Source organism: Malus domestica, chromosome 16 (genome assembly GCF_042453785.1).
Source record: "Malus domestica chromosome 16, GDT2T_hap1".
In the NCBI taxonomy this organism is placed as follows: domain Eukaryota; kingdom Viridiplantae; phylum Streptophyta; class Magnoliopsida; order Rosales; family Rosaceae; genus Malus; species Malus domestica.
The window spans coordinates 1,337,701-1,361,481 of NC_091676.1; the positions used below are offsets into that span (position 1 = coordinate 1,337,701).

General features: G+C 37.7%; 2 protein-coding genes and 1 pseudogene across 2 annotated transcripts; all 3 read right to left on the reverse strand.

Annotated features, from left to right (window-relative positions):
- Positions 1-4,447: 4,447 nt before the first annotated feature.
- On the reverse strand, positions 4,448-7,604 carry LOC103422016 (1-aminocyclopropane-1-carboxylate oxidase homolog 4-like; annotated as a pseudogene).
- An 8,108-nt stretch (positions 7,605-15,712) lies between these two features.
- On the reverse strand, positions 15,713-18,382 carry LOC103429439 (1-aminocyclopropane-1-carboxylate oxidase homolog 4-like). The gene is made up of 2 exons (XM_008367589.4): positions 17,264-18,382; positions 15,713-16,058 (listed from the first exon to the last, which is right to left on the reverse strand). The coding sequence occupies exons 1-2, from the start codon at positions 18,107-18,109 to the stop codon at positions 15,810-15,812; spliced, it is 1,095 nt and encodes a 364-aa protein (XP_008365811.1). The 5' UTR covers positions 18,110-18,382; the 3' UTR covers positions 15,713-15,809.
- A 293-nt stretch (positions 18,383-18,675) lies between these two features.
- On the reverse strand, positions 18,676-22,516 carry LOC103429438 (1-aminocyclopropane-1-carboxylate oxidase homolog 11-like). The gene is made up of 3 exons (XM_029095470.2): positions 21,379-22,516; positions 19,465-19,717; positions 18,676-19,049 (listed from the first exon to the last, which is right to left on the reverse strand). Exons 1-2 carry the CDS (start codon positions 22,216-22,218, stop codon positions 19,469-19,471), a joined length of 1,089 nt encoding a protein of 362 aa, XP_028951303.1. The 5' UTR covers positions 22,219-22,516; the 3' UTR covers positions 18,676-19,049; positions 19,465-19,468.
- Between the last annotated feature and the right edge of the window lie 1,265 nt (positions 22,517-23,781).

Below are 23,781 nucleotides of genomic sequence, written 5' to 3' on the forward strand. Positions count from 1 at the left end.
TGGATGGCAATGAGGCTTTAGCGGAAGGTCGAGAAAGCCAACTGTTGTGTTAGAGGCAGTTGCCTCATATGACACATGGATCTGGCATGCTTTCTTTGGAGTCCCTGGATCCCAAAATGACATTACAGTTGTTGGGTGTTCACCCCTCTTCAATAACTTGACGGAAGGTAAAGCACCTCAACTTGACTACTACATCAACGGTCGTGAATACAATATGGGGTATTACTTGGCAGATGACATCTACCCAAAGTGGGCGACACTTGTCCAAGCAATTCCAAACCCTAGGAATGATGCAGAAAAGTTGTTTACCTTACACCAAGAGGCATACCGGAAAGATGTTGAGAGAGCTTTCGGTATTCTACAAGCACGGTGGAAGATTATCAACGAACCGGCAAGAGGGTGGAGTCGAGAAAATTTGAACTCCATCATGATGTCTTGCATCATATTACACAATATGATAGTGGAGGATGAGCGAGATGGGTATATTGATGGAGAGTGTGATGATGACCAAGAAGATCCAAATAGGTCAAGAAGGGCTCTAGCAAAAATATATGATAGGCCTAATTTGCCTTTCAATCCAAGAACTGGTAGTATCTCTATAAATGAGTATATGAGGCGCTATAGAATGATACGTTCTCATGCCACAAATAGGTACCTACAACAGGATCTTGTTGCACATCTTTGGGCCAAAAGAAGCATGGAGAAGGCTTTTCAGTTTTATGTTGTTAAATGTTTTTAAAAATGTTGTTTAAGTTTCATGTTGTTAAATGTTTTTTTATATTGTATAATTTGTATGTTGGTCAATGTTATTTAATGTTGTTTCATATTGTTTAATGTTGTTTCATGTTACTTAATTTAATTTAATGTTGTATAAATGGCCTAGGAAGTTATAGGAAAAAAATAGAATTGAAAAAAAATATGAAACAAATTTTGTGAAATAGAAGTTATAGGAAAAAAAATGGAATTTAAAAAAATATGAAACAAATTTTGTAAAATAGAAGTTATAGGAAAAAAATGGAATTTAAAAAAATATGAAACAAATTTTGTAAAATAGAAGTTATATGAAAAAAAATATGAATCAAATTTTGTAAAATAGAAGTTATAGGAAAAAATAGAATTTAATAAAAAATATGAAACAAATTTTGTAAAATAGAAGTTATATGAAAAAAAATATGAATCAAATTTTGTAAAATAGAAGTTATAGGAAAAAAATAGAATTTAAAAAAAAATTGAAACAAATTTTGTAAAATAGAATTGAAAAAAAATATGAAACAAAATTTGATTCATATGAAAAGGAAAAAAAAGGGGAAAAAAGGAAGTTTAAATTCATAAAAAAAAAGGGCCTAATAATACAACAGCTACTAGCCGTTATATTAAAAAATATTCAAACTATTAAAAAAAAAGAATCTCTTTAATGTTGTCGGTTATAACCGACAGCAATAGGAAAACATTAAAAAAAAATAGCCAGCCCTCCAGCCCTCTCTGATCCCGTGGGGCCCTCCCAGATTCCAGAGCCCTCTGGCCTAGCCCTCGGTTGGAGATGGTTTTAGGGCTATTTTCGGCCCTCTGGCCCTCTGGACCCTTCGGTTAGAGATGACCTCACTCTCCCCAAGAGTTTCTCACTCTCACTCTATATTTTTCTACCACCCGTTCTCATCCGAATGCACTCTCAATATAAGGTCACTCACACTCATATTTTATTCCCAACATCATGATGTCTTGAATAATCATTAAAGAAAAAGCACTACCTTTTCTCTTTTCTTACAATGATGATGTCTTTACTCATGATTATGTCTTTACATGATGATGTCCACTTCTTTGTTTAGTTTACAAGCCGAAAGGCATTTGGATTGTGGTAGTCACCATGTCTTCAATTGTTGTCAACACATGACTCATAATTACTCACAAATGTATGAGCCAAACACAACAGTTAACTCATGAAAGCGTCTAAGGGCTTATGTGGGTGTTGATGAAGGAGATGCATGCGCCTAATATCTGAGTAATTTCCTCTTATTTGAATGAGCCTATATTATCAGTCTTCTTTTGATCCAATATTAGTTCTCTCGTTTTCAATATTTTGTACTTCAAGCTTAAGATATAAGTTGGAATTGTCATATCTAATCAGAACAGGCATTTTAGTAGGTTTGCAGCTCCTGCAATTTGAGAGGAGACTGAGAGAACATACGTGAAGGCACGGGAAGATGGTGGCCGCACTGTGGATGTCATGCGTTTCTTGTTAACGTATGGGCTTGATCCCGTTATTGGTACAGTGGAGAACAAGCCATGTCTAAATAAAATGGTCAAAGAATCAGTGAGACGGCTACTCAAACAGATGGTAGAGTTTGAGTACAGCACTGAGAACATTGACTCCAATCCCCCAAAGTGTACAACTACAAGGATAAAGAGGGTCGCTTTGGTGTCAGACCATTCAATTCCACAAGAAAAAGGCCAAATAAGTTCCAATGAAGCCAGCCGACTGGCTTGGCCCCATGTAATTTGACAGCTTGATCGTGCAGTTTATGATTATTGAATCTTGATTAGTTGTTTTATCCTCAATAATATTTTTTTTCAGCGGATGCAACTTCCTTAACTTTGCTAGAAATATCAAGGGCCTTCGTTGTGATGATATTTTCCAAGAAGGACTGACACGACTAAGAGAGGATCAATAACATCTTCCGTTGAAGAAGGGGGACTGGATATGTGACAATTAATGGATGCTAAAATCTTAACATTCTTCTGTAATTCCATTTCTTATTGAGATTTAGAGAGTAAATGTCTTTTCAGATGTAGATGCTTGCAATGCAAAGAGAAGACTCCAAACCGGCAGATAAATCCCTGCAAGTGGGATGCGCATTCTTTCGTTTTCGATTTGGAAATCAATGCTTCAGTTTCAAGTGGTTCCGTTTTTCTAATTTACCTTACGTGATTAGAGATCTGTTTTCGTGCAGGTTCTACTTTAAGAGAAACATGGTGTGCTTAGAATGCGATCATAAAAGGCCAAAGGCAGCACATTCTTCGGAGATTTCTGCTGAACCTGTATGTGATGACGGAGGCTACCTTAAGAAGTTGAAGAGTTTGAATTCTACTAAGAAGATGACGCCTGCAATCGTTCGAACTCATGGAATGAGGCTTCTGGGTTAGTAGGCTTTTCCCGTCTCAGGAGGTAAGACGGAACTGTCTCAGAATCCACAAAAAAGGGACTTTGTGGAAGTTGAAGATGTTAGAGAGGAGCAAAGGCGCCTTGACGCATAAGGCAAACAATAACGAATCTAGGTATGTCAAAATTTCAAAAAGATTGGAGCTTTCTGATTCAACCGACGATGAAGAGATGTCAGAGTGGTTTGGGGGTGGAGGAAACCAGGATTAAACACCAAGGAAATCTGGATAATAAAATATCAAGTTTGGTTTGAAATCTGTGTAGGTCAGAAATCGTTTGGATTCGATTAGAACCCACATTGTTTTCATTTGGAAGCTTTAGTCATTGATGTTTGTACAGCTCAAAGTGATTTAGCAAAGATTTGTCATTAGTTCCTTTATTTTACCTTTGCATGAACTCTGCAAGAGTAAACTGACGGTATAAGTGCCAGTTTCACCGGCGAGACCAGCTCCGGCAATGGGCCATATGTGTCCTCTCGAGTGCCTGGACTAAAAAACACTGCAACTGACACCCGAGGTTCGCGGTATGGGTTTGCCAACACCCGATGAAGAGCAGCTTTGTACTCACCGTTGGACATAATCTGAAAAATTAACCAAAGCATTATTCAATTATTCAATTATTCAATTTCGATTTTGTGACGAGAAGATATACACATATTCTAGACAACTCCAATACTCGAGAGATTTGTTCAAATGTTGGGTATTCAAACGGTACTCTACATGTTATAATATAAGTGAACGAAATGATATATTTTTTTTGTCCCTCCAAGATGGTCAAGGCTCAAGACAACACTATCATCTATAAAAAGAGGCACTCCATTAGAGGATGTCAACGACATAGTTGGGGTTAAGCCACTTAACCATAGAGGTAAGTGAATTGAATGAGCAACAATGCGAAACAAGGGATCTATAACCTTTACTCCCCTAATCAAATGCAATCAATTTTTAGGGGACTTGAGAAATCATCAGCTCCTGTACTTGAAGCTGTATGAATTAATTACTGTAAGTTCTGTCATACCTGAATTTCTCCCTCAAATTAACGAAAGTATGCATTAGTAATAAAACCCACAAAACCTCGCAATAGTAAAACCCAATTTGTGAAAATATCAGCTGGTTGTTGTAAAGAGGATATGTGAGCTGTTTTGATTACTCGACTTTGCAATGTTACGCACAATTGATTGATTTCTTCAGCTCTATCGTAATCCAGTTCGCCGATCAAGGTGTTCTCCACCGCCGCTGCCGCCATGCTGTTATTTCTCTTCAAATTTCACCTCGATTCCCATTAGAGGGCTACCCATGAATGCTGCTAATTTTTATTATAGTAAAGATAAGTTACACACATCTCAAATAGTTCGTACAGTTTTGGTCAAATAGTAGTATTTTACAGCTCAAAGTGATTTAGCAAAGCTTTGCCATCCAATCCTTTCTGGAAGAACCTTTGCATGAACTCCGAGAGCGTAAACTGCCGGTAAAGTGCCGGCTTCAACGGGGAGACTAGCTCCGGCAATGGCCCATACGAGTCCTCCCTTCTGCTCGAATTGAAAAACACAGCGATGGCCACACGTGGTTCACGGGATGAGTTCGCCAACACACGATGAGCTACACTTTGGTATTCACCATTGGAAATAATCTGCAAATGAACCAAACCATTTGGTTTCAGTTTCACAGCCAACAAAATAAAGGCCAAAAATCTCTATTGCCCGCCACAAGGAAGGAAAATTCTCACTTTGCCCCCCCCCCCCCCCCTTGCTTTTGTTTTGTGTTCGACTTTGCTCCTTGCCGTCATCTCCGTCCAAAATTTGATTAAAATTGATGACGTTGCCGTCTAATTTCATCTAAAATTCTGTGGGGAATTTCTTTTGACCTCGTATAATCTCTTTCTACACCTAGTTTACTCTTTATACCTATATTATTTTGGGTAAATTGTGATTTAATTCCCTGAACTATCACTCTAGTTGAAATTGACCCCTAAACAATTTTTTTGGTAAATTAGCCCTCTGAACTATTTAAAATCAATCAATTAACCCCTTGCCGATAGATTGCGAAATCAATTCCGTCAAATTCAATGACAAATTAGTCATTTCATCATCAATTGTTACTTAACAGTTATAACTACCAATAAAATTTTGACATATGGACATGGAGTAATTCAAAAACATATAGCATAATGAGAAAACATAAAATAAAAAAACCAAACGTATATATAACAGACAATCTCACATTGTCATTACATTTTATTTTATTTTCAAATGTCATAAGTTTATTGGTGGTTATAATTGGCAAGTAAGAATTGATGAAGGAAAAACAAATTTTCCTCTGAATTTGACCAAATAATGGATGGAATCTACCGACAAGACAATGGGTCAATTGGCTGATTTCAAATAATTCATGGGATTAATTTACCAAAAAAATAGTTTAGGTGGTCAATTTCAACTGGAGTAATAGTTCAAGAAGTCAAATGACAGTTTACCCTATTATTTTTAATTATTCTACAATATCTGGATTAAGTGATGGTAGGGTTTGAGTATTGGGTGTGAATTTATTGATAAATTTTAATTTTATTGTTAATTCATCTCGTACTTAATGGTAATAATGGAATAGGATAAAAAGGACAATTCACATTTAAAATTTAACCTGAATGTAGAGAGAAATCAAATAAGTTCAAATAAAATTTCTCTACCATTACCACCTCATCAAATTTAATGAAATTTAAGATGGAGTTTACTGCATGGAGCAACTTGGAACACGAAACATCACTCAAGGGACAAGGTAGAGTTATTACTTAAGTGTTGGTAAACTTGCTTATTTTTCTTTGTGAAATATCATTTAGTTTGCAAATTTTGTCCAAAATGTATACTACATAGCATTACCCTTTTAAAATTTAATAATGATTAATGTCACAAATAAGAAATAAACACGTTAATCTACACTTAAGTAATAATCCCTTATCAACTTTTATGTCATCTAGTTTACAAAATTCAGTTTCCTATCCATTAGTAAATTTGTAAAATCCTCATTTTTTTAGTATTTTTCACAACCTAAAAACAAAGTGTTCAGTTTTTAAAGAAATTTTTTAACGTGCTGCTCAAAATATTGTCCGATACACCATATATCTAACAAAATGAGTTGAATTAAAAAAAAAAATCATCATTTGTATGCAATTTATGGCAGTGGGCAGAAAGTAAGCAATATATTTTCACACGTAGTTAAAGGTAAAAATGGAATTTACCTGAAGAAAATCCCCAACGTTGATAACGAGAGCACCGGGGACAGGTTTCACATCCACCCAACCCTCACCGCACTTCACCTGCAGCCCACCCATGTGATCCTGAAGCAGCACGGTCAGCACTCCTGGGTCAGAATGAGATGTAAGCCCAACCGTTAGATCAGGTTGCGGGCAGTACGGGTAGTAATTCCCCACCATCGCCCTCCCTTCCAGACACGTCATCTCCTGCAACCTCTTAGAATTCAATCCCAGCCCTTCGCTCGCCAACTCCATAAGCACCTCTCCCAGCCGTTTGATCTCACGGTCCCAACAACATCCACCCGGCAAATCTCCGGAACTTCTTCAGGAACCGGTGGAATCGGGCCCAACCTCATTTGAAGCGTGTCCCTCCAGCTGGCGGCTTTTGAGCTGTAGAGGTCCAGGTTGGAGAAATACGATACACCCGTGCCCATCTCTCGACGGTAGAAGCGCGCTTTCACCTCCGTCGGCTGCTCGTGGAAGGCCCTGATGGCTGCGATCGTGCGGTCCAGGATTACGGATGGGATGCCGTGATTAGTGATCTGGAAGAACCCGAACGTGCGGCAGGCGCGGCTGATTTGGTCAACGATGGAGGAGCGGCGATGGGTGTGAAGATCCGCGAGGTCGATGGTGGGGATTGGGATATCGGGTTTGGTATGGTGTCGGGGGTCGGGTAGAGATTCGGGCTGGTGGATGAAGAAGCGGGGGATGGAGGTGAGGCCAGAGTCAACGAGGCCTTTGACTCCGAGCTTGGAGCTGTCGAATTGCTTGATTTCTTTAGCTCTATCGTAATCCAGTTCGCCGATCACGGTGTTCTCCATCGCCACCCCCGTCATGATTTTGAAAGTAAAGAGGATGATCGATTTATTAATTAATGGAAGTCCTCATTTATATTGTGGTATATTATTTGGTTTGTAATTTTAGGGGCGTTTGTTGACCCGGATTGTCTCGGACTGGACTAGCTGTAGGGACTAAGCTGGACTGGCTTAGACTAGACTAAGCTGGACTAACTTAGTGAAGCGTTTGGTGCAGTGTCGGACTAAGAAGCAGGATAATAAAAACAGTACTGTTCATCAGATTTGTGTTTGCTTACACTAGGACTACAAATTTTTGCCATTGTGTAATAAAGTAATGCTACAAATGTCATGAGAAGATACTTGTGTAATAGAGTAATCCTAAACTTTATGCAATAAAATCGAACATTAACTAATGATAGTTTTCTTGGATTATAGAGTTTAAGAAAACGGAACTCATATTAGATATTTGTCTGAAGCAAGTAAAATTGCCATGGAAAATGTCACTTAAGTTCTTCACGTGCATGATATATGGTGTTCTGGTTCTCTGTTGGGTGAAGATGACTAGGATCCAATGGTGGTAGGGTTTTGAAGGAAGGGGAAACGTGAGTACTAATACTTTGGTTTCAAGAATTCTCCAAGTGTACCCAACAAACCTTGCTCAAAAGAAAAGAAAATAGAAAAACATGGTAATTAAACAGGCTATAAGGGGCCGTCTCTTTTTCCATGTGGCATAATTCATAGCTGACTAGATTAACAAGCAAGAGCAAGTACATAAGAAGATCTCCATAATTTACAAAATACCAGTGAACTATAGTATACCATTCAAAAGTAGATCTCCATAATTTACAAACTCCTAGTTAACATTAGCCAAAATACTTCATAGTGGAAAGCTAAGTTATAAGTCATAACTTAAGATTGTACGATTAATAAAATACATCCATATCAAAAGACACTACATAATATACTCATCCGCTTGCTTTGTCGCTTAAAAGCCTTTGGACAAACACTTTCTTGAGTTCTGGTTTGATTACCCTGAACACTCCCACATTTTTTTGTTTATCCAAAATAAGAGACAATGCATCAATTTGATCCATAGGAGAAAGACCCATTTCTTCAAGTTCGTTAGCTATGTCACTATGATCTGCAGTAACTTGAACTAAAGCTTCAGTTACCATTTGCATCCTCTTCCCACTTTCAACATAAAATTCTTTCAGTCCACTGATAATTGCCTCGGTTCCATCACTTGAACTTCCCACACCTCTTTTCCTCTTTCGTTGGCTATTTTCAGATGGGATGCTTTGTTGGCTTTGTTCGTTCATTGAAGAAACAAAATTTTCACCTCTAATATCACTTGCACCAACTTGATCATGACTTTGTTCCTCCACCATTTCAGCAGGGGTTTCGGCTACATTACCCGTAGCCCGATCTTTTCCAAATATATATGCGAATCGATCATACAGTGGAAAAGGTTTGCTTCTCCATCCATTGGCTTCTTTATTTTTCTAAGATTATATCAAAATAGCAAAACTAAAATTGAGCATGTGTAACAAATAAAGCAGCAAGAACAAAACTAATGTATAAATAAAATAGGATATGAACCTGCACATAAGTTTGCCATGCGTCATCACTATCAACTTCAACGCACTTTTTGACATCATTCCATGCAAATCCACTTGTGTTTATCATGTCAACGACCATACTATATGTTTTTTTCCATTTCTTTAACTTTGACTCAATATGTGGAGTTGCATTTATATTGAAATGAGGACATAAAACATTGACAGCTTTCGCTATTTCAATCAAAGTACCTTGTTTGAAAGCACCGGTATCACACCGTTGCTTCCGAGCAACAAAATCCTCAAGAACGGATAGTAATACTTCTTCCTCAAATGCTTCCCATTTACGCCTTCTTCCTTTTGGCTCTTGAGTAGCATTCAAAATATTGTCTTTATCCATACCTAAACAAAAAATATTTGAATGTACTAAAATACAATACAAATAATCAATTTACATAATATCCAATTAATTTGCATAATATCCAAATAATTTGCATACCATCCAATCAATAAAAAAGTTTTAACATTCACTGATGAGCAATCTAATAATTATGCTAATATCCAACAAAGGCATGATAAAAAGGAATACTAAAATAAAATGTTATCATTAACACATATAACTAGTTCGGTTGCTGGTTCCTAATTGCTCTCCACTCATTATACATTTCCTGAGCCATGACATTCCTCTTTGCAGTCCACTGGTCAGATGTTTCAACACTACCAACATATTCACCTTCTTCTGTATTTTGTCCATCTTGTATTATTGGCAAATTTTCCAGTGGATCTACAGACATCTCTTGCCTAATAAGATTGTGTAGTAGGCAACAAGCGGTAATTATTCGACCTTGTGTCCTTATCAAATAGAAAGATGGACTTCTTAGTATCGATCACCTTCCTTTTAGCAAGCCAAAACAACGTTCAATTACATTCCTTGCCTTAGAATGCTTCATGTTAAAATACTCTTCCTTATTAAAAGGTGTTCGTCCCTCCCATTCAGATAAATGATAAGGTATTCCTCTATAGGGTGCAAGGAATCCTTCACCATTTGTATAACCACCATCTACAAGGTAATAATAACCTAATAAAAAAAAACGTTATTAGTGTTTTGTAGTTGACAAACAAAACTAGACATAACTTACAAAGTTGAGACTAACTAATACTCTTACCCGTTGGTACCTTAAAACCATTAGGCCTAGTAATTGCATCATGTAGCACTCTAGAGTCTGATGCGGAACCCTCCCAACCTGGAAACACATATATGAACTGCATATCGCCTGAACACACACCTAACACATTAGTTGCGGCTCGACCCTTTCTTGTTCGGTATCTTGGTTTGTCAATTTCATGTACATGCATATCAATGTGTGTTCCATCTATTGCTCCCAAGCAATTCTAAAAAAAAATAAAAAATTAAGCTTTTGTTAATTTATACAAAGGGAATGAAGAGTTAAAGCTTAGGGAAAATGAAAAAAAAATTATCATACCTTAAAACATCGCCACCTAGGATCTGTAGAATCAATAGGCACAGGCTGAGGGACTTTTAGTAGGATACCTTGTAATCGCAAAATTCCTTGCAATACGCTATTGAAATACCTACTTATAGTCTCTCTCGACCTATAAAATCTACCGTCAATACTACGATTCTTAGTATGATGTGCTAGTATTTGTAAAGTCATACACACATGCTCCTCTACAGACACCAAACCATCAGTTTTTACCCTCCCATCTTGACTAAGTAAGTCACATAATATGGCAAAAGTCCTTCTATCCATTCTCAATTCGTTGACACATTCAATATCAATATTTCCTATTATACCATTCAGATAACACAAACTAATCTCTCGTCTAACAAGTGAACGATTAGTCAAAGTGGATCATTCAACATGTCTCTGTTTGGCCCTTAGCATCATCACCACAAGAATCGTACAAATGCAAATTGTCTCTAAATGAGACATCTCTAACAATAAGATCAATAAAAGCTTCATTCGATCCATATCTATCCAAACAAAAAAAAAAGGAAAATTAAATAAGGACATTATATATGTAATATTTACTGTTATTAAGGGTGATGGAAATGAAGTGATTATGATACGAAATGAACTAGATCAAAATAAATGGTATACAAAGAATTCTGAAACAAGTAACTGCATTAACAGCCCAAAAAATAAACAGCCAAGTCACAATTAATGTTGGATCAACAAAAAAAAAAAACCAGTCAAGTCACAATTGCTAGGCATTGCATGTTAAAAGGGAAATTAAATGACACCTGTGAAGCGGTAGTCTTAGCCTTATCCTTCCGTTTATGCTCCTCTTCTTTGCAACCAACAACCACAGAATATTGCAGTTCAGCATACAAAACATTCACATTGTAATATCATGGTTATAAACTAAATACACACACACACTTACAGAGCACACACACACATTTCCAGTGCAGAATACACACACACACACAGAGACACCAACTAAAGATACACACACACACACACATTCACAGACCAACTAAAGATACACACACACAGAAACACACCAACTAAACTCACAGACCACAAAAAAAACATCTGTTCTAGTTCAAGATCAAAAGATGAGCAATTAAGTAAGGACAAACAAAATAGTTCAAACCGGACATTAAACTTTTGAGTGAAACTCAACCGCAACATTAGAATATAAGCAGAGAGATTGTTACAAGGAGAACTTCCAGTTGGAACAAAAATTCTAGACCAACCCTACCCCCTTCCCTGCCTCACCCTCTCTCGCTCCCCCCCACGTTAATGAGTACACACATACAAACACACACACACACAGTACACAAACACACACACGCAGTACACAAACACACACACACACACCCCCACGTTAATGAGTACACACAAACACACACACACGCACACAGTACACACACACACACTTCAAGTGCAGTACACAAACACACACACACATACACAGAAATTAGATACACACAAAGTACACACACACACAGGCAGTACACAAACACACACACACAAAAATTACACACACACACACACACAGTACACACACACACATACACAGAAATTAGACACACACAGGCAGTACACAAACACACACACACACACACCCCACGTTAATGAGTACACACAAACACACACACACACACACACTTCCAGTGCAGTACACAAACACACACACACACAGAGTACACACACACACACATACACAGAAATTAGACACACACACACAGGCAGTACACAAACACACACACACACACTTCCAGTGCAGTACACAAACACACACACACACACATACACAGAAATTAGACACACACACACAGGCAGTACACAAACACACACACACAGAAATTACACACACACATACACAGAAATTACACACACACACATAGGTAGTACACAAACACACACACACACACACCCCCCACGTTAATGAGTACACACAAACACACACAGAAATTACACACACACACACAGAGTACACACACACACACTTCCAGTGCAAAATACACACACACACACACACTCACAGAAATTACACACAGAAACACACCAACTAAACTCACAGACCACAAAAAAAACATCCATTCTAGTTCAAGATCAAAAGATGAGGAATTAAGTAAGAACAAAAATAGTTCAAACCGGACACTAATCTTTTGAATGAAACTTAACCGCAACATTAGAATATAAGCAGAGAGATTGTTGCAGGGATGACTTCCAGTTGGAACAAAAATTCTAGACCAACCCTACCTCCTTCCCTGCCTCACCCTCTCTCGCTCCCCCCCCCCCCCACATTAATGAGTACACACATACACACACATACACACAGAGTAATAAGTACACACAAACACACACACACACCCCCCCCACGTTAATGAGTACACAACCACACACACACACAGAGAAATTACACAAACACAGAGTACACAAACACACACACAAAGTACACAAACACACACACACCCCCTACGTTAATGAGTACACACAAACACACACACACACACACAGAGAAATTACACACACACACACAGTACACAAACACACACACACAGAGTAATGAGTACAGACACACACACACACTTCTGCACTAACTCATCAATTCATCCTAATTTGGTAGATAAAAACATACAGTGAAAGAGGTGTTTGGAGAGAGTATGCTTGGAGACGAGGATTTTTGGTAATGACATACACATAAATTACACACACACACACATAGTACACTAACACACACACACACACGCAGACACACACACGCACAGAGTACTCCCATTGTTGAAACCCCAATTTTTAAAAATCGAAAACAACATGTGGGTAGGACTTCCAAGTTTTACAACTTTGACATCCTAAATTCCCAAGTTCCATCTCATCTTATGAAAAGCCCAAATTCTAATTTCAATTTCACCTAAATATCAAAACCCTAATTTATTCAAGTGCAGATCTCTATGATTCAAAAATTATCAAACCCAAAACAACAAAATCAAATAAAGCTCAGTAAAATTACCATCTGCAACACAAATACATGAAATTAATAGAAGAATCGAAGTTTACCATACAAATGAGGGCGAGCAGATGCAGAGATCGGAAGACGCAGAGATGAGGGTGAGGAGGACGAAGATGAGGGAGCACGGCAAGGACGACGTTGAGGGAACGTAGAGATGAGGACGAAGGGCTTGGACTGGACGAAGGGACGACGCAAAAAATCTCTCGGTTTTCTCTGGCTTACGAATCCGCCCGATTTTGGGGTTGCTCGTTAAGAACGGCTAAGGAGCCAGTTAGTCCAAGCGAGTCCAGGTTAAGCTCATTAAAGCTAATCCGGATGCACACCAAACGTCGGACTATAGTCTAGTCCAGTCCAAGCCCTCTTAATCCTGTCAAACAAACGTGCCCTTAGTCTCTAAATTTAGTTTTCTTATCATTACTCAATTTTTAAATTAAATTAGTAAATCAAATGAGACGTCACAAATTAAAAATAAGCATGTTAATTAACGTTTAAAAAATAATTCAATCATCGATAATTATATTATTTAATTTACAAAATTTAAACTCCTCATTATTTTCATTAGCCAAAACAAAGAGCACAAGTGCCTAAACAATTAGCCAAAACAAAGAGCACAAGTGCCTAAAATATTGTGTAGTCCTAAGACAATGGGTCATGATAAGGTTTTAACAATTGCAACCAATAAAATGTAAAGTCATTACACAAACTCTCAAGTCCCTCCTATTTAATATCTGTTTGGACCCAATTTTACATTATTAGTCTGAGTAATCGAGACCGTTGAATGAACATAATTTTATACCGTTGAATGATAAAGTGATTGAAATGATTTTTAATTATTATTGAGAAATAATATTATGATTTTAATTATGATATTATCTCTTAATATTATATTAAATTATTTAAACCTAATATTTGTCTAAATCCCAATTGATTTGAATGATGATGGAATATGGGGATATACTTTAAGATACGACATCAGATAATGAAGCATGCATGGGATGATTATCATATAAGTGCAAATGGTGCACGCGTTTTGATGTTGTTTTGGTTTTGGCCACATGGATGCATATGAGCAAAAATAAAGGAGATGCCGCATGCAATGGCATATTCCAGTTTAAACTAGAACTATTACGATGATCTGGTGAATGGGTGATAAGATTTACATGGATTGCGTGTGGTTGGAAGAAAGTATGTGGCATGCATGGCTGCATCCAGACAAATAAGTGGTCAACCAAAAGGAAAATATTGGTATTGGATAATGATGAGATAAGAAACTTAGGTAGGCTAGGCCTTTTTGCATGGTGATGGATGTTGTCAGATGAGTTTGAAGTGATAAGAATTGATCACAATGCATGTCGTGCGAAAAGGTACTTTGAGATTTCAAAAGGATGCATGTGTCTGCTTTTGCAGAAATCCACGGGCATAAGGAGACTAGGTAGATTTTTGCATGTGTCAAAGATAATATTAGTTATTTTGATATTATTTTTGGAGTGTATTCGGAAAAGGTCTCTATTGGATTGTCGATCAAGGAGACTCGGCAATAAATACAAAGTTGCAAACATCTCATCAACCCTTTCAAATCAACACATAAATTGCCCTGCACAAAGCTTCTTAACAACTTTGAGATTTTTTCCTCTTCCCCTTTCTTCCTGCCAACACATCTTCAGTTTGGATAAACCTGAAGGCAACCGGCGACATCTTCAGTTTGGATAGACATCACTATAACCATAGAATCAGCCAATCGAGGAGCACCTTCAATTTGGATAGACAACACTGCTTTGAGACCGACTGATTATTTATCCAAGTCTCGATCAACAAGGATTTCCAAGTCCTTGTTTGTAGAGGTCATCTCACTAGCCTTCTCGGCGAAGTGAGGTGTTACAGGTCGGGTCCTAGGCTTGACATATAGGACGCCGAGTTTTATTTTATGATTGGATATTCACAAGTATATTTTAGAGTTTGGCATTCCAACAGCCAAACCACATTTACTATCAAGACATTTATCATTTTCGAGTATTTGTATTCGTATAGTTTGATACCAGTATGGTGTACCTATACTCTCACGAATATAATTTACTCAGACCGAACCTTGTGCTGACGATTTGTGAACTTCGCAGAACTAGTAGCCTTGTCTTCAGGCTCTAGAACACGAAGGTTAAGACGTGTTCCTTCCTCGGCCGCAGTCGCAAGATCAAGAAGTCAACAGTGCGCCCAACGCGACATCAACACATTTTACTACCTAACCAAGCTCGGCCGGCAAGTTGGCACGCCCCGCACACAATCAAAGAACGTAGTTAGCTTATTAGTTACTCGGCCAGATCGCCACGTAGGCTTGGTAGTTCTCAAAATCATTTATCCCGGCTTGGTAATGCCTCCGCCACCGCATGAGAGGGCAACCCATTATTTCTACGTGTAGAACGACGAACTTAAGAGTATGTGAACGAATGCTCTTAATTGTCGAAGCAGACTCCACATTTGATAATCCAATTCGTATTTTTATTACAATAAAGATGAGGACACACCTCTCAAATACAATGGGTCATACTTCAGTTCTGGTCATATAGTGGTATTTTACAGCTCAAAGTGATTTACCAAAGCTTTGCCATCCAACCCTTTATTGAAGAACCTTTGCATGAACTCTGAAAGCGTAAACTGCCGGTAAAGGGCTGGTTTCTCTGGGGAGACCAGCTCCGGCAATGGCCCGTATGAGTCATCCCTTCTACTCACATTGAAAAACACAGCGATTGACACACGGGGTTCACGGGATGAGTTCGCCAACACACGATGATCTACACTTCGGTATTCACCATTGGACACAATCTGAAAACGAACCAAACCATTACATTGAGTTTCGGTTAAACAGCAAACAAAATAAAGGCGAAATAGTTCTATTGCCCGCCAAAAGTAAGGATAATTCTCACTTTACCCCCCTTTACTTATGTTTTGTGTTCGACTTTGCTCCTTGTCATCATCTCCGTCCAAAATTTTGGTTAAAATTGATGGCATTTCATGTATAATTTCATCTAAAATTCCGTTAAAATAGTACCACTACGACCTCATCAAATTTAAAGAAATTTAAGATTGAGTTTACTGCTTGGAGCAAATCGTAACTCAAAGCATTACTCAAGGGGCAAGGTAGGGTTTACCTTAACACCAAGAACAAACTGCAATTTAACAGTTCTACAATTAAGCCTAATAACAAATAAACTAGCAGGGAAATTTACTGAATGCAGATACAAAGTTTGATTGCTAAAGAGAAAATCGGTTAAAGTGATTTCGACATGTGATAGAGATGCTCTGGCAAGAACGACTATTAAACAAAGGCAAAAAAACGTAGAAGACTTAGAAAGAGACTTAAAAATAAAATTTCGAGTACTTGGGGCAAACGGAATACTTCGTGCAAAACTGAGCACAATAACATTTTAAAGGTCATACATCTAACCCCTCTTAGGCCTAGTTTGATATTACTTTTTTTTTTCACCAAAAATTGTTTTACTTTAAAGTTAAGCAGTAAAAAAAATCTTTGATAAAAATAAAATATACTACTTATTTTAAAAATAATAGCAGTCAAACAACAGTTTTAAAAAAGAGCACGTAGGTTGCTCTTAAAAGCCGATTTAATACAAAGCGAAGTTGAACCTTTGAAATACTTTTAACTCCGGTAATAAGTTCATTAATTTTAAACAATGACATTATTTATAAACATTGCTTTTACATTATTTTATATACCCACAACACTTTTAAAAATACAAATTATCAAACTTTCAACTACTTTCTTTTGCAATTAATTATTCTTAAAGTACAAAACAAGCAATTTATTAAAAAAAAAACACAATAATCGCAAATTGACCCTTAGTGGAATATGACTTAATTGTTGTTGTATTGATATGTTGTCGTTTTGATCATTTGTAGATGTGTAAAACACTCATTTTTTTAGTCAATTTCACAACCCAAAAACAAAGCGTTGAATTTTAAATGGCATAGGGTTACTTTCACAGGCAGTAAGAGTTAAAAATAGAATTTACCTGAAGAAAATCCCCAACGTTGATGACGAGGGCACCGGGAACAGGTTTCACATCCACCCAACCGTCACCGTACTTAACCTGCAGCCCACCCATGCGGTCCTGAAGCACCACGGCCAGCACTCCCGGGTCAGAATGAGATGTAAGCCCAACCGTCAGATCAGGTTGCGGGCAGTACGGGTAGTAATGGCCCGCCATCACCCTCCCTTCCAGACACGTCATCTCCTGCAACCTCTTCGGGTTCAATCCCAGGCCTTCGCTCGCCAGCTCCATCAGCACCTCCCCCAGCCGTTTGATCTCGCGGTCCCACTCAACTACATCCTCCCGGCAAATCTCCGGTACTTCTTCAGGAACAGCGGGAATCGGGCCCAACCTCACTTGAAGCGTGTCCCTCCAGCTGGCGGCTTTTGAGCTGTAGAGGTCCACGTTGGAGATATACGATACGCCCGTGCCCATCTCTCTGCGGTAGAACCGCGCTTTCACCTCCGTCGGCTGCTCGTGGAAGGCCCTGACGGCTGCGATCGTGCGGTCAAGAGTTACCGATGGGATGCCGTGATTAGTGATCTGGAAGAACCCGAACGTTCGGCAGGCGCGGCTGATTTGGTCAACGACGGAGGAGCGGCGATCGGTGTGAAGATCCGCCAGGTCGATGGTGGGGATTGGGGTATCGGGTTTGGTATGATGTCGGGGGTCGGGTAGAGATTCGGGTGGGTGGACGAAGAAGCGGGGGATGGAGGTGAGGCCTGAGTCAACGAGGCCTTTAACCCCGAACTTGGATTGGTCGAATTTCTTGACTTCTTCAGCTCTATCGTAATCCCGTTCACCGCCGATCGTGGTGTTCGCCGCCATGGTTTCTCTTTTTCCGGTCAGAGAAAATTGCTTACCACAAAGTCCGAAAGGATGATACAGAGGCCCTGGATTTAGGCAGCAGGCACTGTGTATGAATAAATAATGGTTTTGGTGGGAGAGAATTCGGATAAGACGTGTTGCCCCGGAACTCCATCTTCATTGCCAATGGGTAAATTACACTGTCGCTCCCTAGTGTTTTGTTCTTTTTTCATAAAAGTCCATAAATTATGAACATTACAATAAAACCCTTGAGGTTTAAATCTATTTTACTAACACCCCTATGGAGTAGCATGTAATTTAAGAAAACTTTGAAAGGTTTGTAGAAACACGAAAATTCTCAGTCATCTCAGATTCTCAAAATGTCAATTAGACAAAAATAAGGGGAATCAGAAATAGAACCAATCCATCTGGTTGCGGTTTGGTTCGATTTGGAAGAGAGATATTCTGACCAAACCGTCGGTGACGTTCAGTTCGGTGCGATTTTGAGGCTTGAATCAAAATAGAACCAAATCATTTATTTGCGGTTTGATTCGATTTCAAACGGTTTTTATTTCAGTTTCAAACCATTTGCAAACTAAATGTTTTATGTCATTAATACAACATAATTGAGTTATGGCATTAGTAATACAACCCCAAAAAATAAATTGTTCATGTAATTCAACAAAAAAGTTTTGGTGTTTCAACTTTCAAGTTCCTACTTTGCATTGTCCAACCCTTTCACTTTCCTTTTCGACACTTACTCTTCTAGAGCTTATGAGGCCTTTAAGCTTGTGAAGGGGCTTATCAGCGATACCTCGGAAGATCTTGGACGTTATGAAAGTGAACCAATGGATGAGCAGCCATTGAACCTTGTAAACTAAAAGCTTGAGATCTTCTTGAAGCTTGTTATTGTGGTTGGATTAAGAGTAAGAGAGGCGATGCTTGAATTCAACTTGGCCAACTTTACACAATACAAAAACATAAACAATATAAATTACATTAGTTGTTCGAAACTTTTTGAAGCCCACAAATATATTTTTTATACTATGTAGTTCGATTTTAGACATTAAGAACCAATGCCAAACTGTTTTTTAGCTTGCGGTTCGGTTTCAAACCGAAACCGTTTCAAAATCACAAAAACTGAACTGTTTGGTGCAGTACGTCTCAGTCCATATTATATTTTCGATTTTCGGTTTCAAGTGCTCACCCCTAATTACAGTTGGAAGCTAAGAACTATCAAACATTAATAAATTAATAAAAAACACTAATGTAATTTAATAATTGCCAAAACCAAATCCATGATCAGCACTATCAAGAAATAAGGCCAACTATAACATGATTCACAGCTGCAAAATACAATAGTGAATGGTTCATACCGTTTTACAGCCTAAAGTGATTGACCAAAGCTTTGCCATCCAATCCTTTCTTGAAGAACCTTTGCAGCAATTCTGACAACGTAAATTGCTGGTAAAGTGCCGGTTTCTCCGGCGAGACCATCTCCGATAGTGGACCATACGTATCCTCTGTATTACTTGGCCTGAAGAACACTGCAATTGCCACACGTGCTTCGTGTTTTGGGTTAGCTAACACCCGATGATCTACGCTTTTGTATTCTCCGTTGGACATAATCTGAAAGTCAACCAAAGATTCGTTCTTGTGACACAATGAAAGTTACAGGTTAAGAAATCACGAACAACCACCTTGCATATAATTCTGGAAAATTGAAATACCAAAGCTTATATATTCCCGTGGAATCGTAACAACAGAAGAAAGTAAAACGAGAAAGTATGAAAATACTTATTTCGGTTAAATATCAGAGAAATTCTTATATTTCGTCTAAATCAGTGCTTGAAATTCTCTAAATTTAATATTAAATTTTCTGAAAATATGACTTTAACCCCTCAAACTCAATTTCTTTCATATAAAACCCGACATAACATTTTTACTCGAATAAAACCCAATGACTAGACTTCACATAAGCAAATTCATTAATTATGACATTTTAAATTTTTCGAATGCCTAAAATACCCCTTTTTGCATGTTTAATGTGCACAATTAAACATATGCAGATTTTAAGGAGGATTAATGATTTTACAAAAATAAAATAATAAAAAAGGCATAAATATTCTAAATGCATTGCATGTTATATGAATTTGGTTGATTCATGTTTCTCTCACTTCATAAAATTTGCTTCTAATTTGATATAGGAATTAATTTGGAAAGTTTTCTTAATCTTAATAACAATTTTCAATTTAAATATATTTTTTAATGAAATAGTCTATCTTTTAAAATATTTATCAATAAAATAATGTACCTATATATATATATAATTTTTTTTTTGCCAACTATAAATTTTTACCATAATTTACCTATATAATAATGTACCTGTTATTTAATTTTTACAACACTAATGTATCTTAAAAAATAATTTACTTATTGTTTAGTTTTAGCAAAAATAATTTACCTACTGTGTATAATTGGTGAAGCTAATGATGTACATATTGTTTAATTTTTTAAAAATTAATGTATGTACAAAAATAATTTATCTATTGTTCAAATTTTAGGATAAAAATTTACATGTTTTTATTTAACAATAATGTATCTACAATTTTATTTTTGTATGAATATAATTTACCTACTTTTTAATTTTATATGAAACTAATTTACCTACTGTGTCAGTAATGTATCTACAATTTTACATACAATATTTACCTTTTTTTTTTCACAACAATAGTGTATCTACAATTTTGTTTTTGTATGAATATAGTTTACCTACAATTTAACTTTTCAAAAAATGTATCTTCTATTTTATATTTTACTATCATATATATGTTTCTGTGTTCGCAAAATAATTTATCTAAAGTTATATAGTTAAGAGATATGCTAATGAATTATATTAATTCATTATTAGACTGATATAAGAAATTGTTAAAAACGTTAGCCATAATGGTTGGCTAATAATGGTTGTATGAGAACAGTTATAGAAAGTTGTGGCATAAATTGTAAATAACTTATATTAATATGTTACTTATTTTCTTATGTGGTAATTTATTTAAATTTTGGGTTTTGATTGAATGTTTATTCATAGGTGGGTTTTTATCTGAAGTATATGAGTTGTATGGGTCTATATCTAAACAACCCTTAAATTTTCATCATTTCTATTGAAAACAGTCAATATCGAAATTGTTACGATATATTCTTTGATATTTTCACCAATATTTCGACACTGAATTTATCTTTATTAGAGAACATCGGCAGTGAGATCAGTTTTGTAGTTGAACTACATTTACCTGAAGTAAATCCCCGACGTTGATAACAAGAGCACCGGGGACCGGCTTCACATCCAGCCAACCCTCACCGTATTTAACCTGCAATCCACCCGTTTGGTCCTGAAGCAGCACGGTCAAAACTCCCGGGTCAGAATGAGACGCAATCCCCACCGTCAGATCAGGCTGCGGGCAGTAGGGGTAGTAGTGGCCCACCATCATCCTCCCTTCTAGACACGTCATCTCCCTCAATCTCCACGCATTCAATCCCAGTCCTTCGCTCACCAGCTCCATCAACACGCCTCCCAGCCGTTGGCTCTCCTGATCCCACTCAGCAACCGCATCCCGACAGATCTCAGGCACCTCTAGAGGATTCGCCGGCGTGGGGCCCAACCTAACTGCTAGCGTGTCCCTCCAGCTGGCGGCTTTTGAGCTGTAGAGGTCGAAGTTGGAGGCATAATTTACGCCCGTCACCGTATCCCTACGGTAGACCCGTGTTTTGACCTCCGCCGGCTGCTCGTGAAAGGCCTTGATGGCTGAGATCGTACGGTCCAGAGCTGCCAACGGGATTCCGTGATTTGTGACCTGGAAGAAACCGAACTTTCGACACGCCTGGTTGATTTGGTCAACGATGGATGAACGGTGATGGGTGTGCAGGCCGGCGAGGTCGATGGTGGGGATCGGTGTTTGTTGGGAATCGGATTTTGTATCGGGTAGAGTTTCGGGTGGGTGGATGAAGAAGCGGGGGATGGAGGTGAGGCCAGAGTCAACGAGGCCTTTGACTCCGAGTTTTGTGTTGTCGAAATCCTTGATTTCTTGAGCTCCGTCGTAGTCGTGTTCGCCAATCACGGTGGTCGCCGCCATGCCTGCTCTGTAGAGTTCAGCTCTGGTGTCTCTTTCTTGATTTGATATAAAAACTGTGGGTTAGCATTTAATTAGCAGAGTGATACGGCCGGCGCGAGCAAATTAATAATACGAATTGAATTGTTAGATGGCAAGTACAGTACAGTTGACTAAACACGTACTCCCAGGCTCCCACTCCCACAATTGCTTATTTATTAATTGGGTTTCTTTTTTTTTCTTTTTTTTTGGGTAAATTACATAGTGGCCTCTCATGTTTGAGGTCTATTGCAATCTTATACAACATCTTTAAAATATTTCACTTTCATACCTCAAGTACTATTTTATTTCAATTTCATATAACCGTTATATTTTTCATCCATGGATCTGTTAAATGCTGACGTGGCTGCCAAATATCTGTCACGTGGCAAATAAAATAATTTTTTAATTAAAAAAAAAAAACATATCTGCCACTTTTTTTTTTCTCTTTCTTCTTCTTTTCTTTCTCTTTCTTCTTCTTCTTTTCTTTCTCTTTCTTCTTCTTCTGGGTTCGGACCCTTTTTTTTTTTTTTTTTTTTCCTTCTTCTTATTCTTCCTCCTCCTCCTCCTCTTTCTTCTTCTCTTCTTCTTCTTCCTCCTTCTTCTTCTGGGTTCCATCCTTTTTCTTTTTTTTTTCTCTTTCTTCTTCTTCTCTTTCTCTTTCTTCTTCTTCTTCTCTTTCTCTTTCTTCTTCTTCTGGGTTCGGACCCTTTTTTTTTTTTTTTTTCTTCTTCTTCTTCTTCTTCTTCTTCTCCCTCATCCTCCTCTTTCTTCTTCTCTTCTTCTTCTTCCTCCTTCTTCTTCTGGGTTCGGTCCCTTTCTTCTTTTTTTTTTTTTTTCTTCTTCTTCTTTTTCTTCCTCCTCCTCCTCCTCCTCCTCCTCTTCCTCTTTCTTCTTCTTCCTCCTTCTTCTGGGTTCGGACCCCTTTCTTTTTTTTTCTTTTTTTTCTTCTTCTTCTTTCTCCTCCCTCCTCTTTCTTCTTCTCTTCTTCTTCTTCCTCCTTCTTCTGGGTTCGGTCTTTTTTTTTTTTCTTCTTCTTCTTCTTCTTCCTCATCCTCCTCCTCTTTCTTCTTCTCTTCTTCTTCTTCCTCATTTTTCTGGGTTCGGTCCCTTTTTTTTTTCTTCTTCTTCTTCCTCCTCCTCCTCCTCCTCCTCCTCCTCCTCCTCCTCCTCCTCCTCTTTCTTCTTCTTCCTCCTTCTTTTGGGTTCGGACCCCTTTTTTTTTTTTTTTTTTTCTTCTTCCAATTTCAGGTTTTTAAAAAAAAAATTAAAAAATCATTTTATTTGCCACGTCGCAAACATTTGGTAGCCACGTCAGTATTTAACAGATCCATGAATGAAAAATCTAACTGTTGTATGAAATTAAAATAAAATAGTACTTGAGGTATGAAAGTGAAATGTTTTAAAGATGTTGTATAAGATTGCAATAGACCTCAAACCTGAGGGGCTACTATGTAATTTACCATTTTTTAATTGCTTATTTATTAATTGGGTTTCTTTTTTTCTTTTTTAGCCCCTCACGTACTCCCGGGCTCCCACTCCCACAAT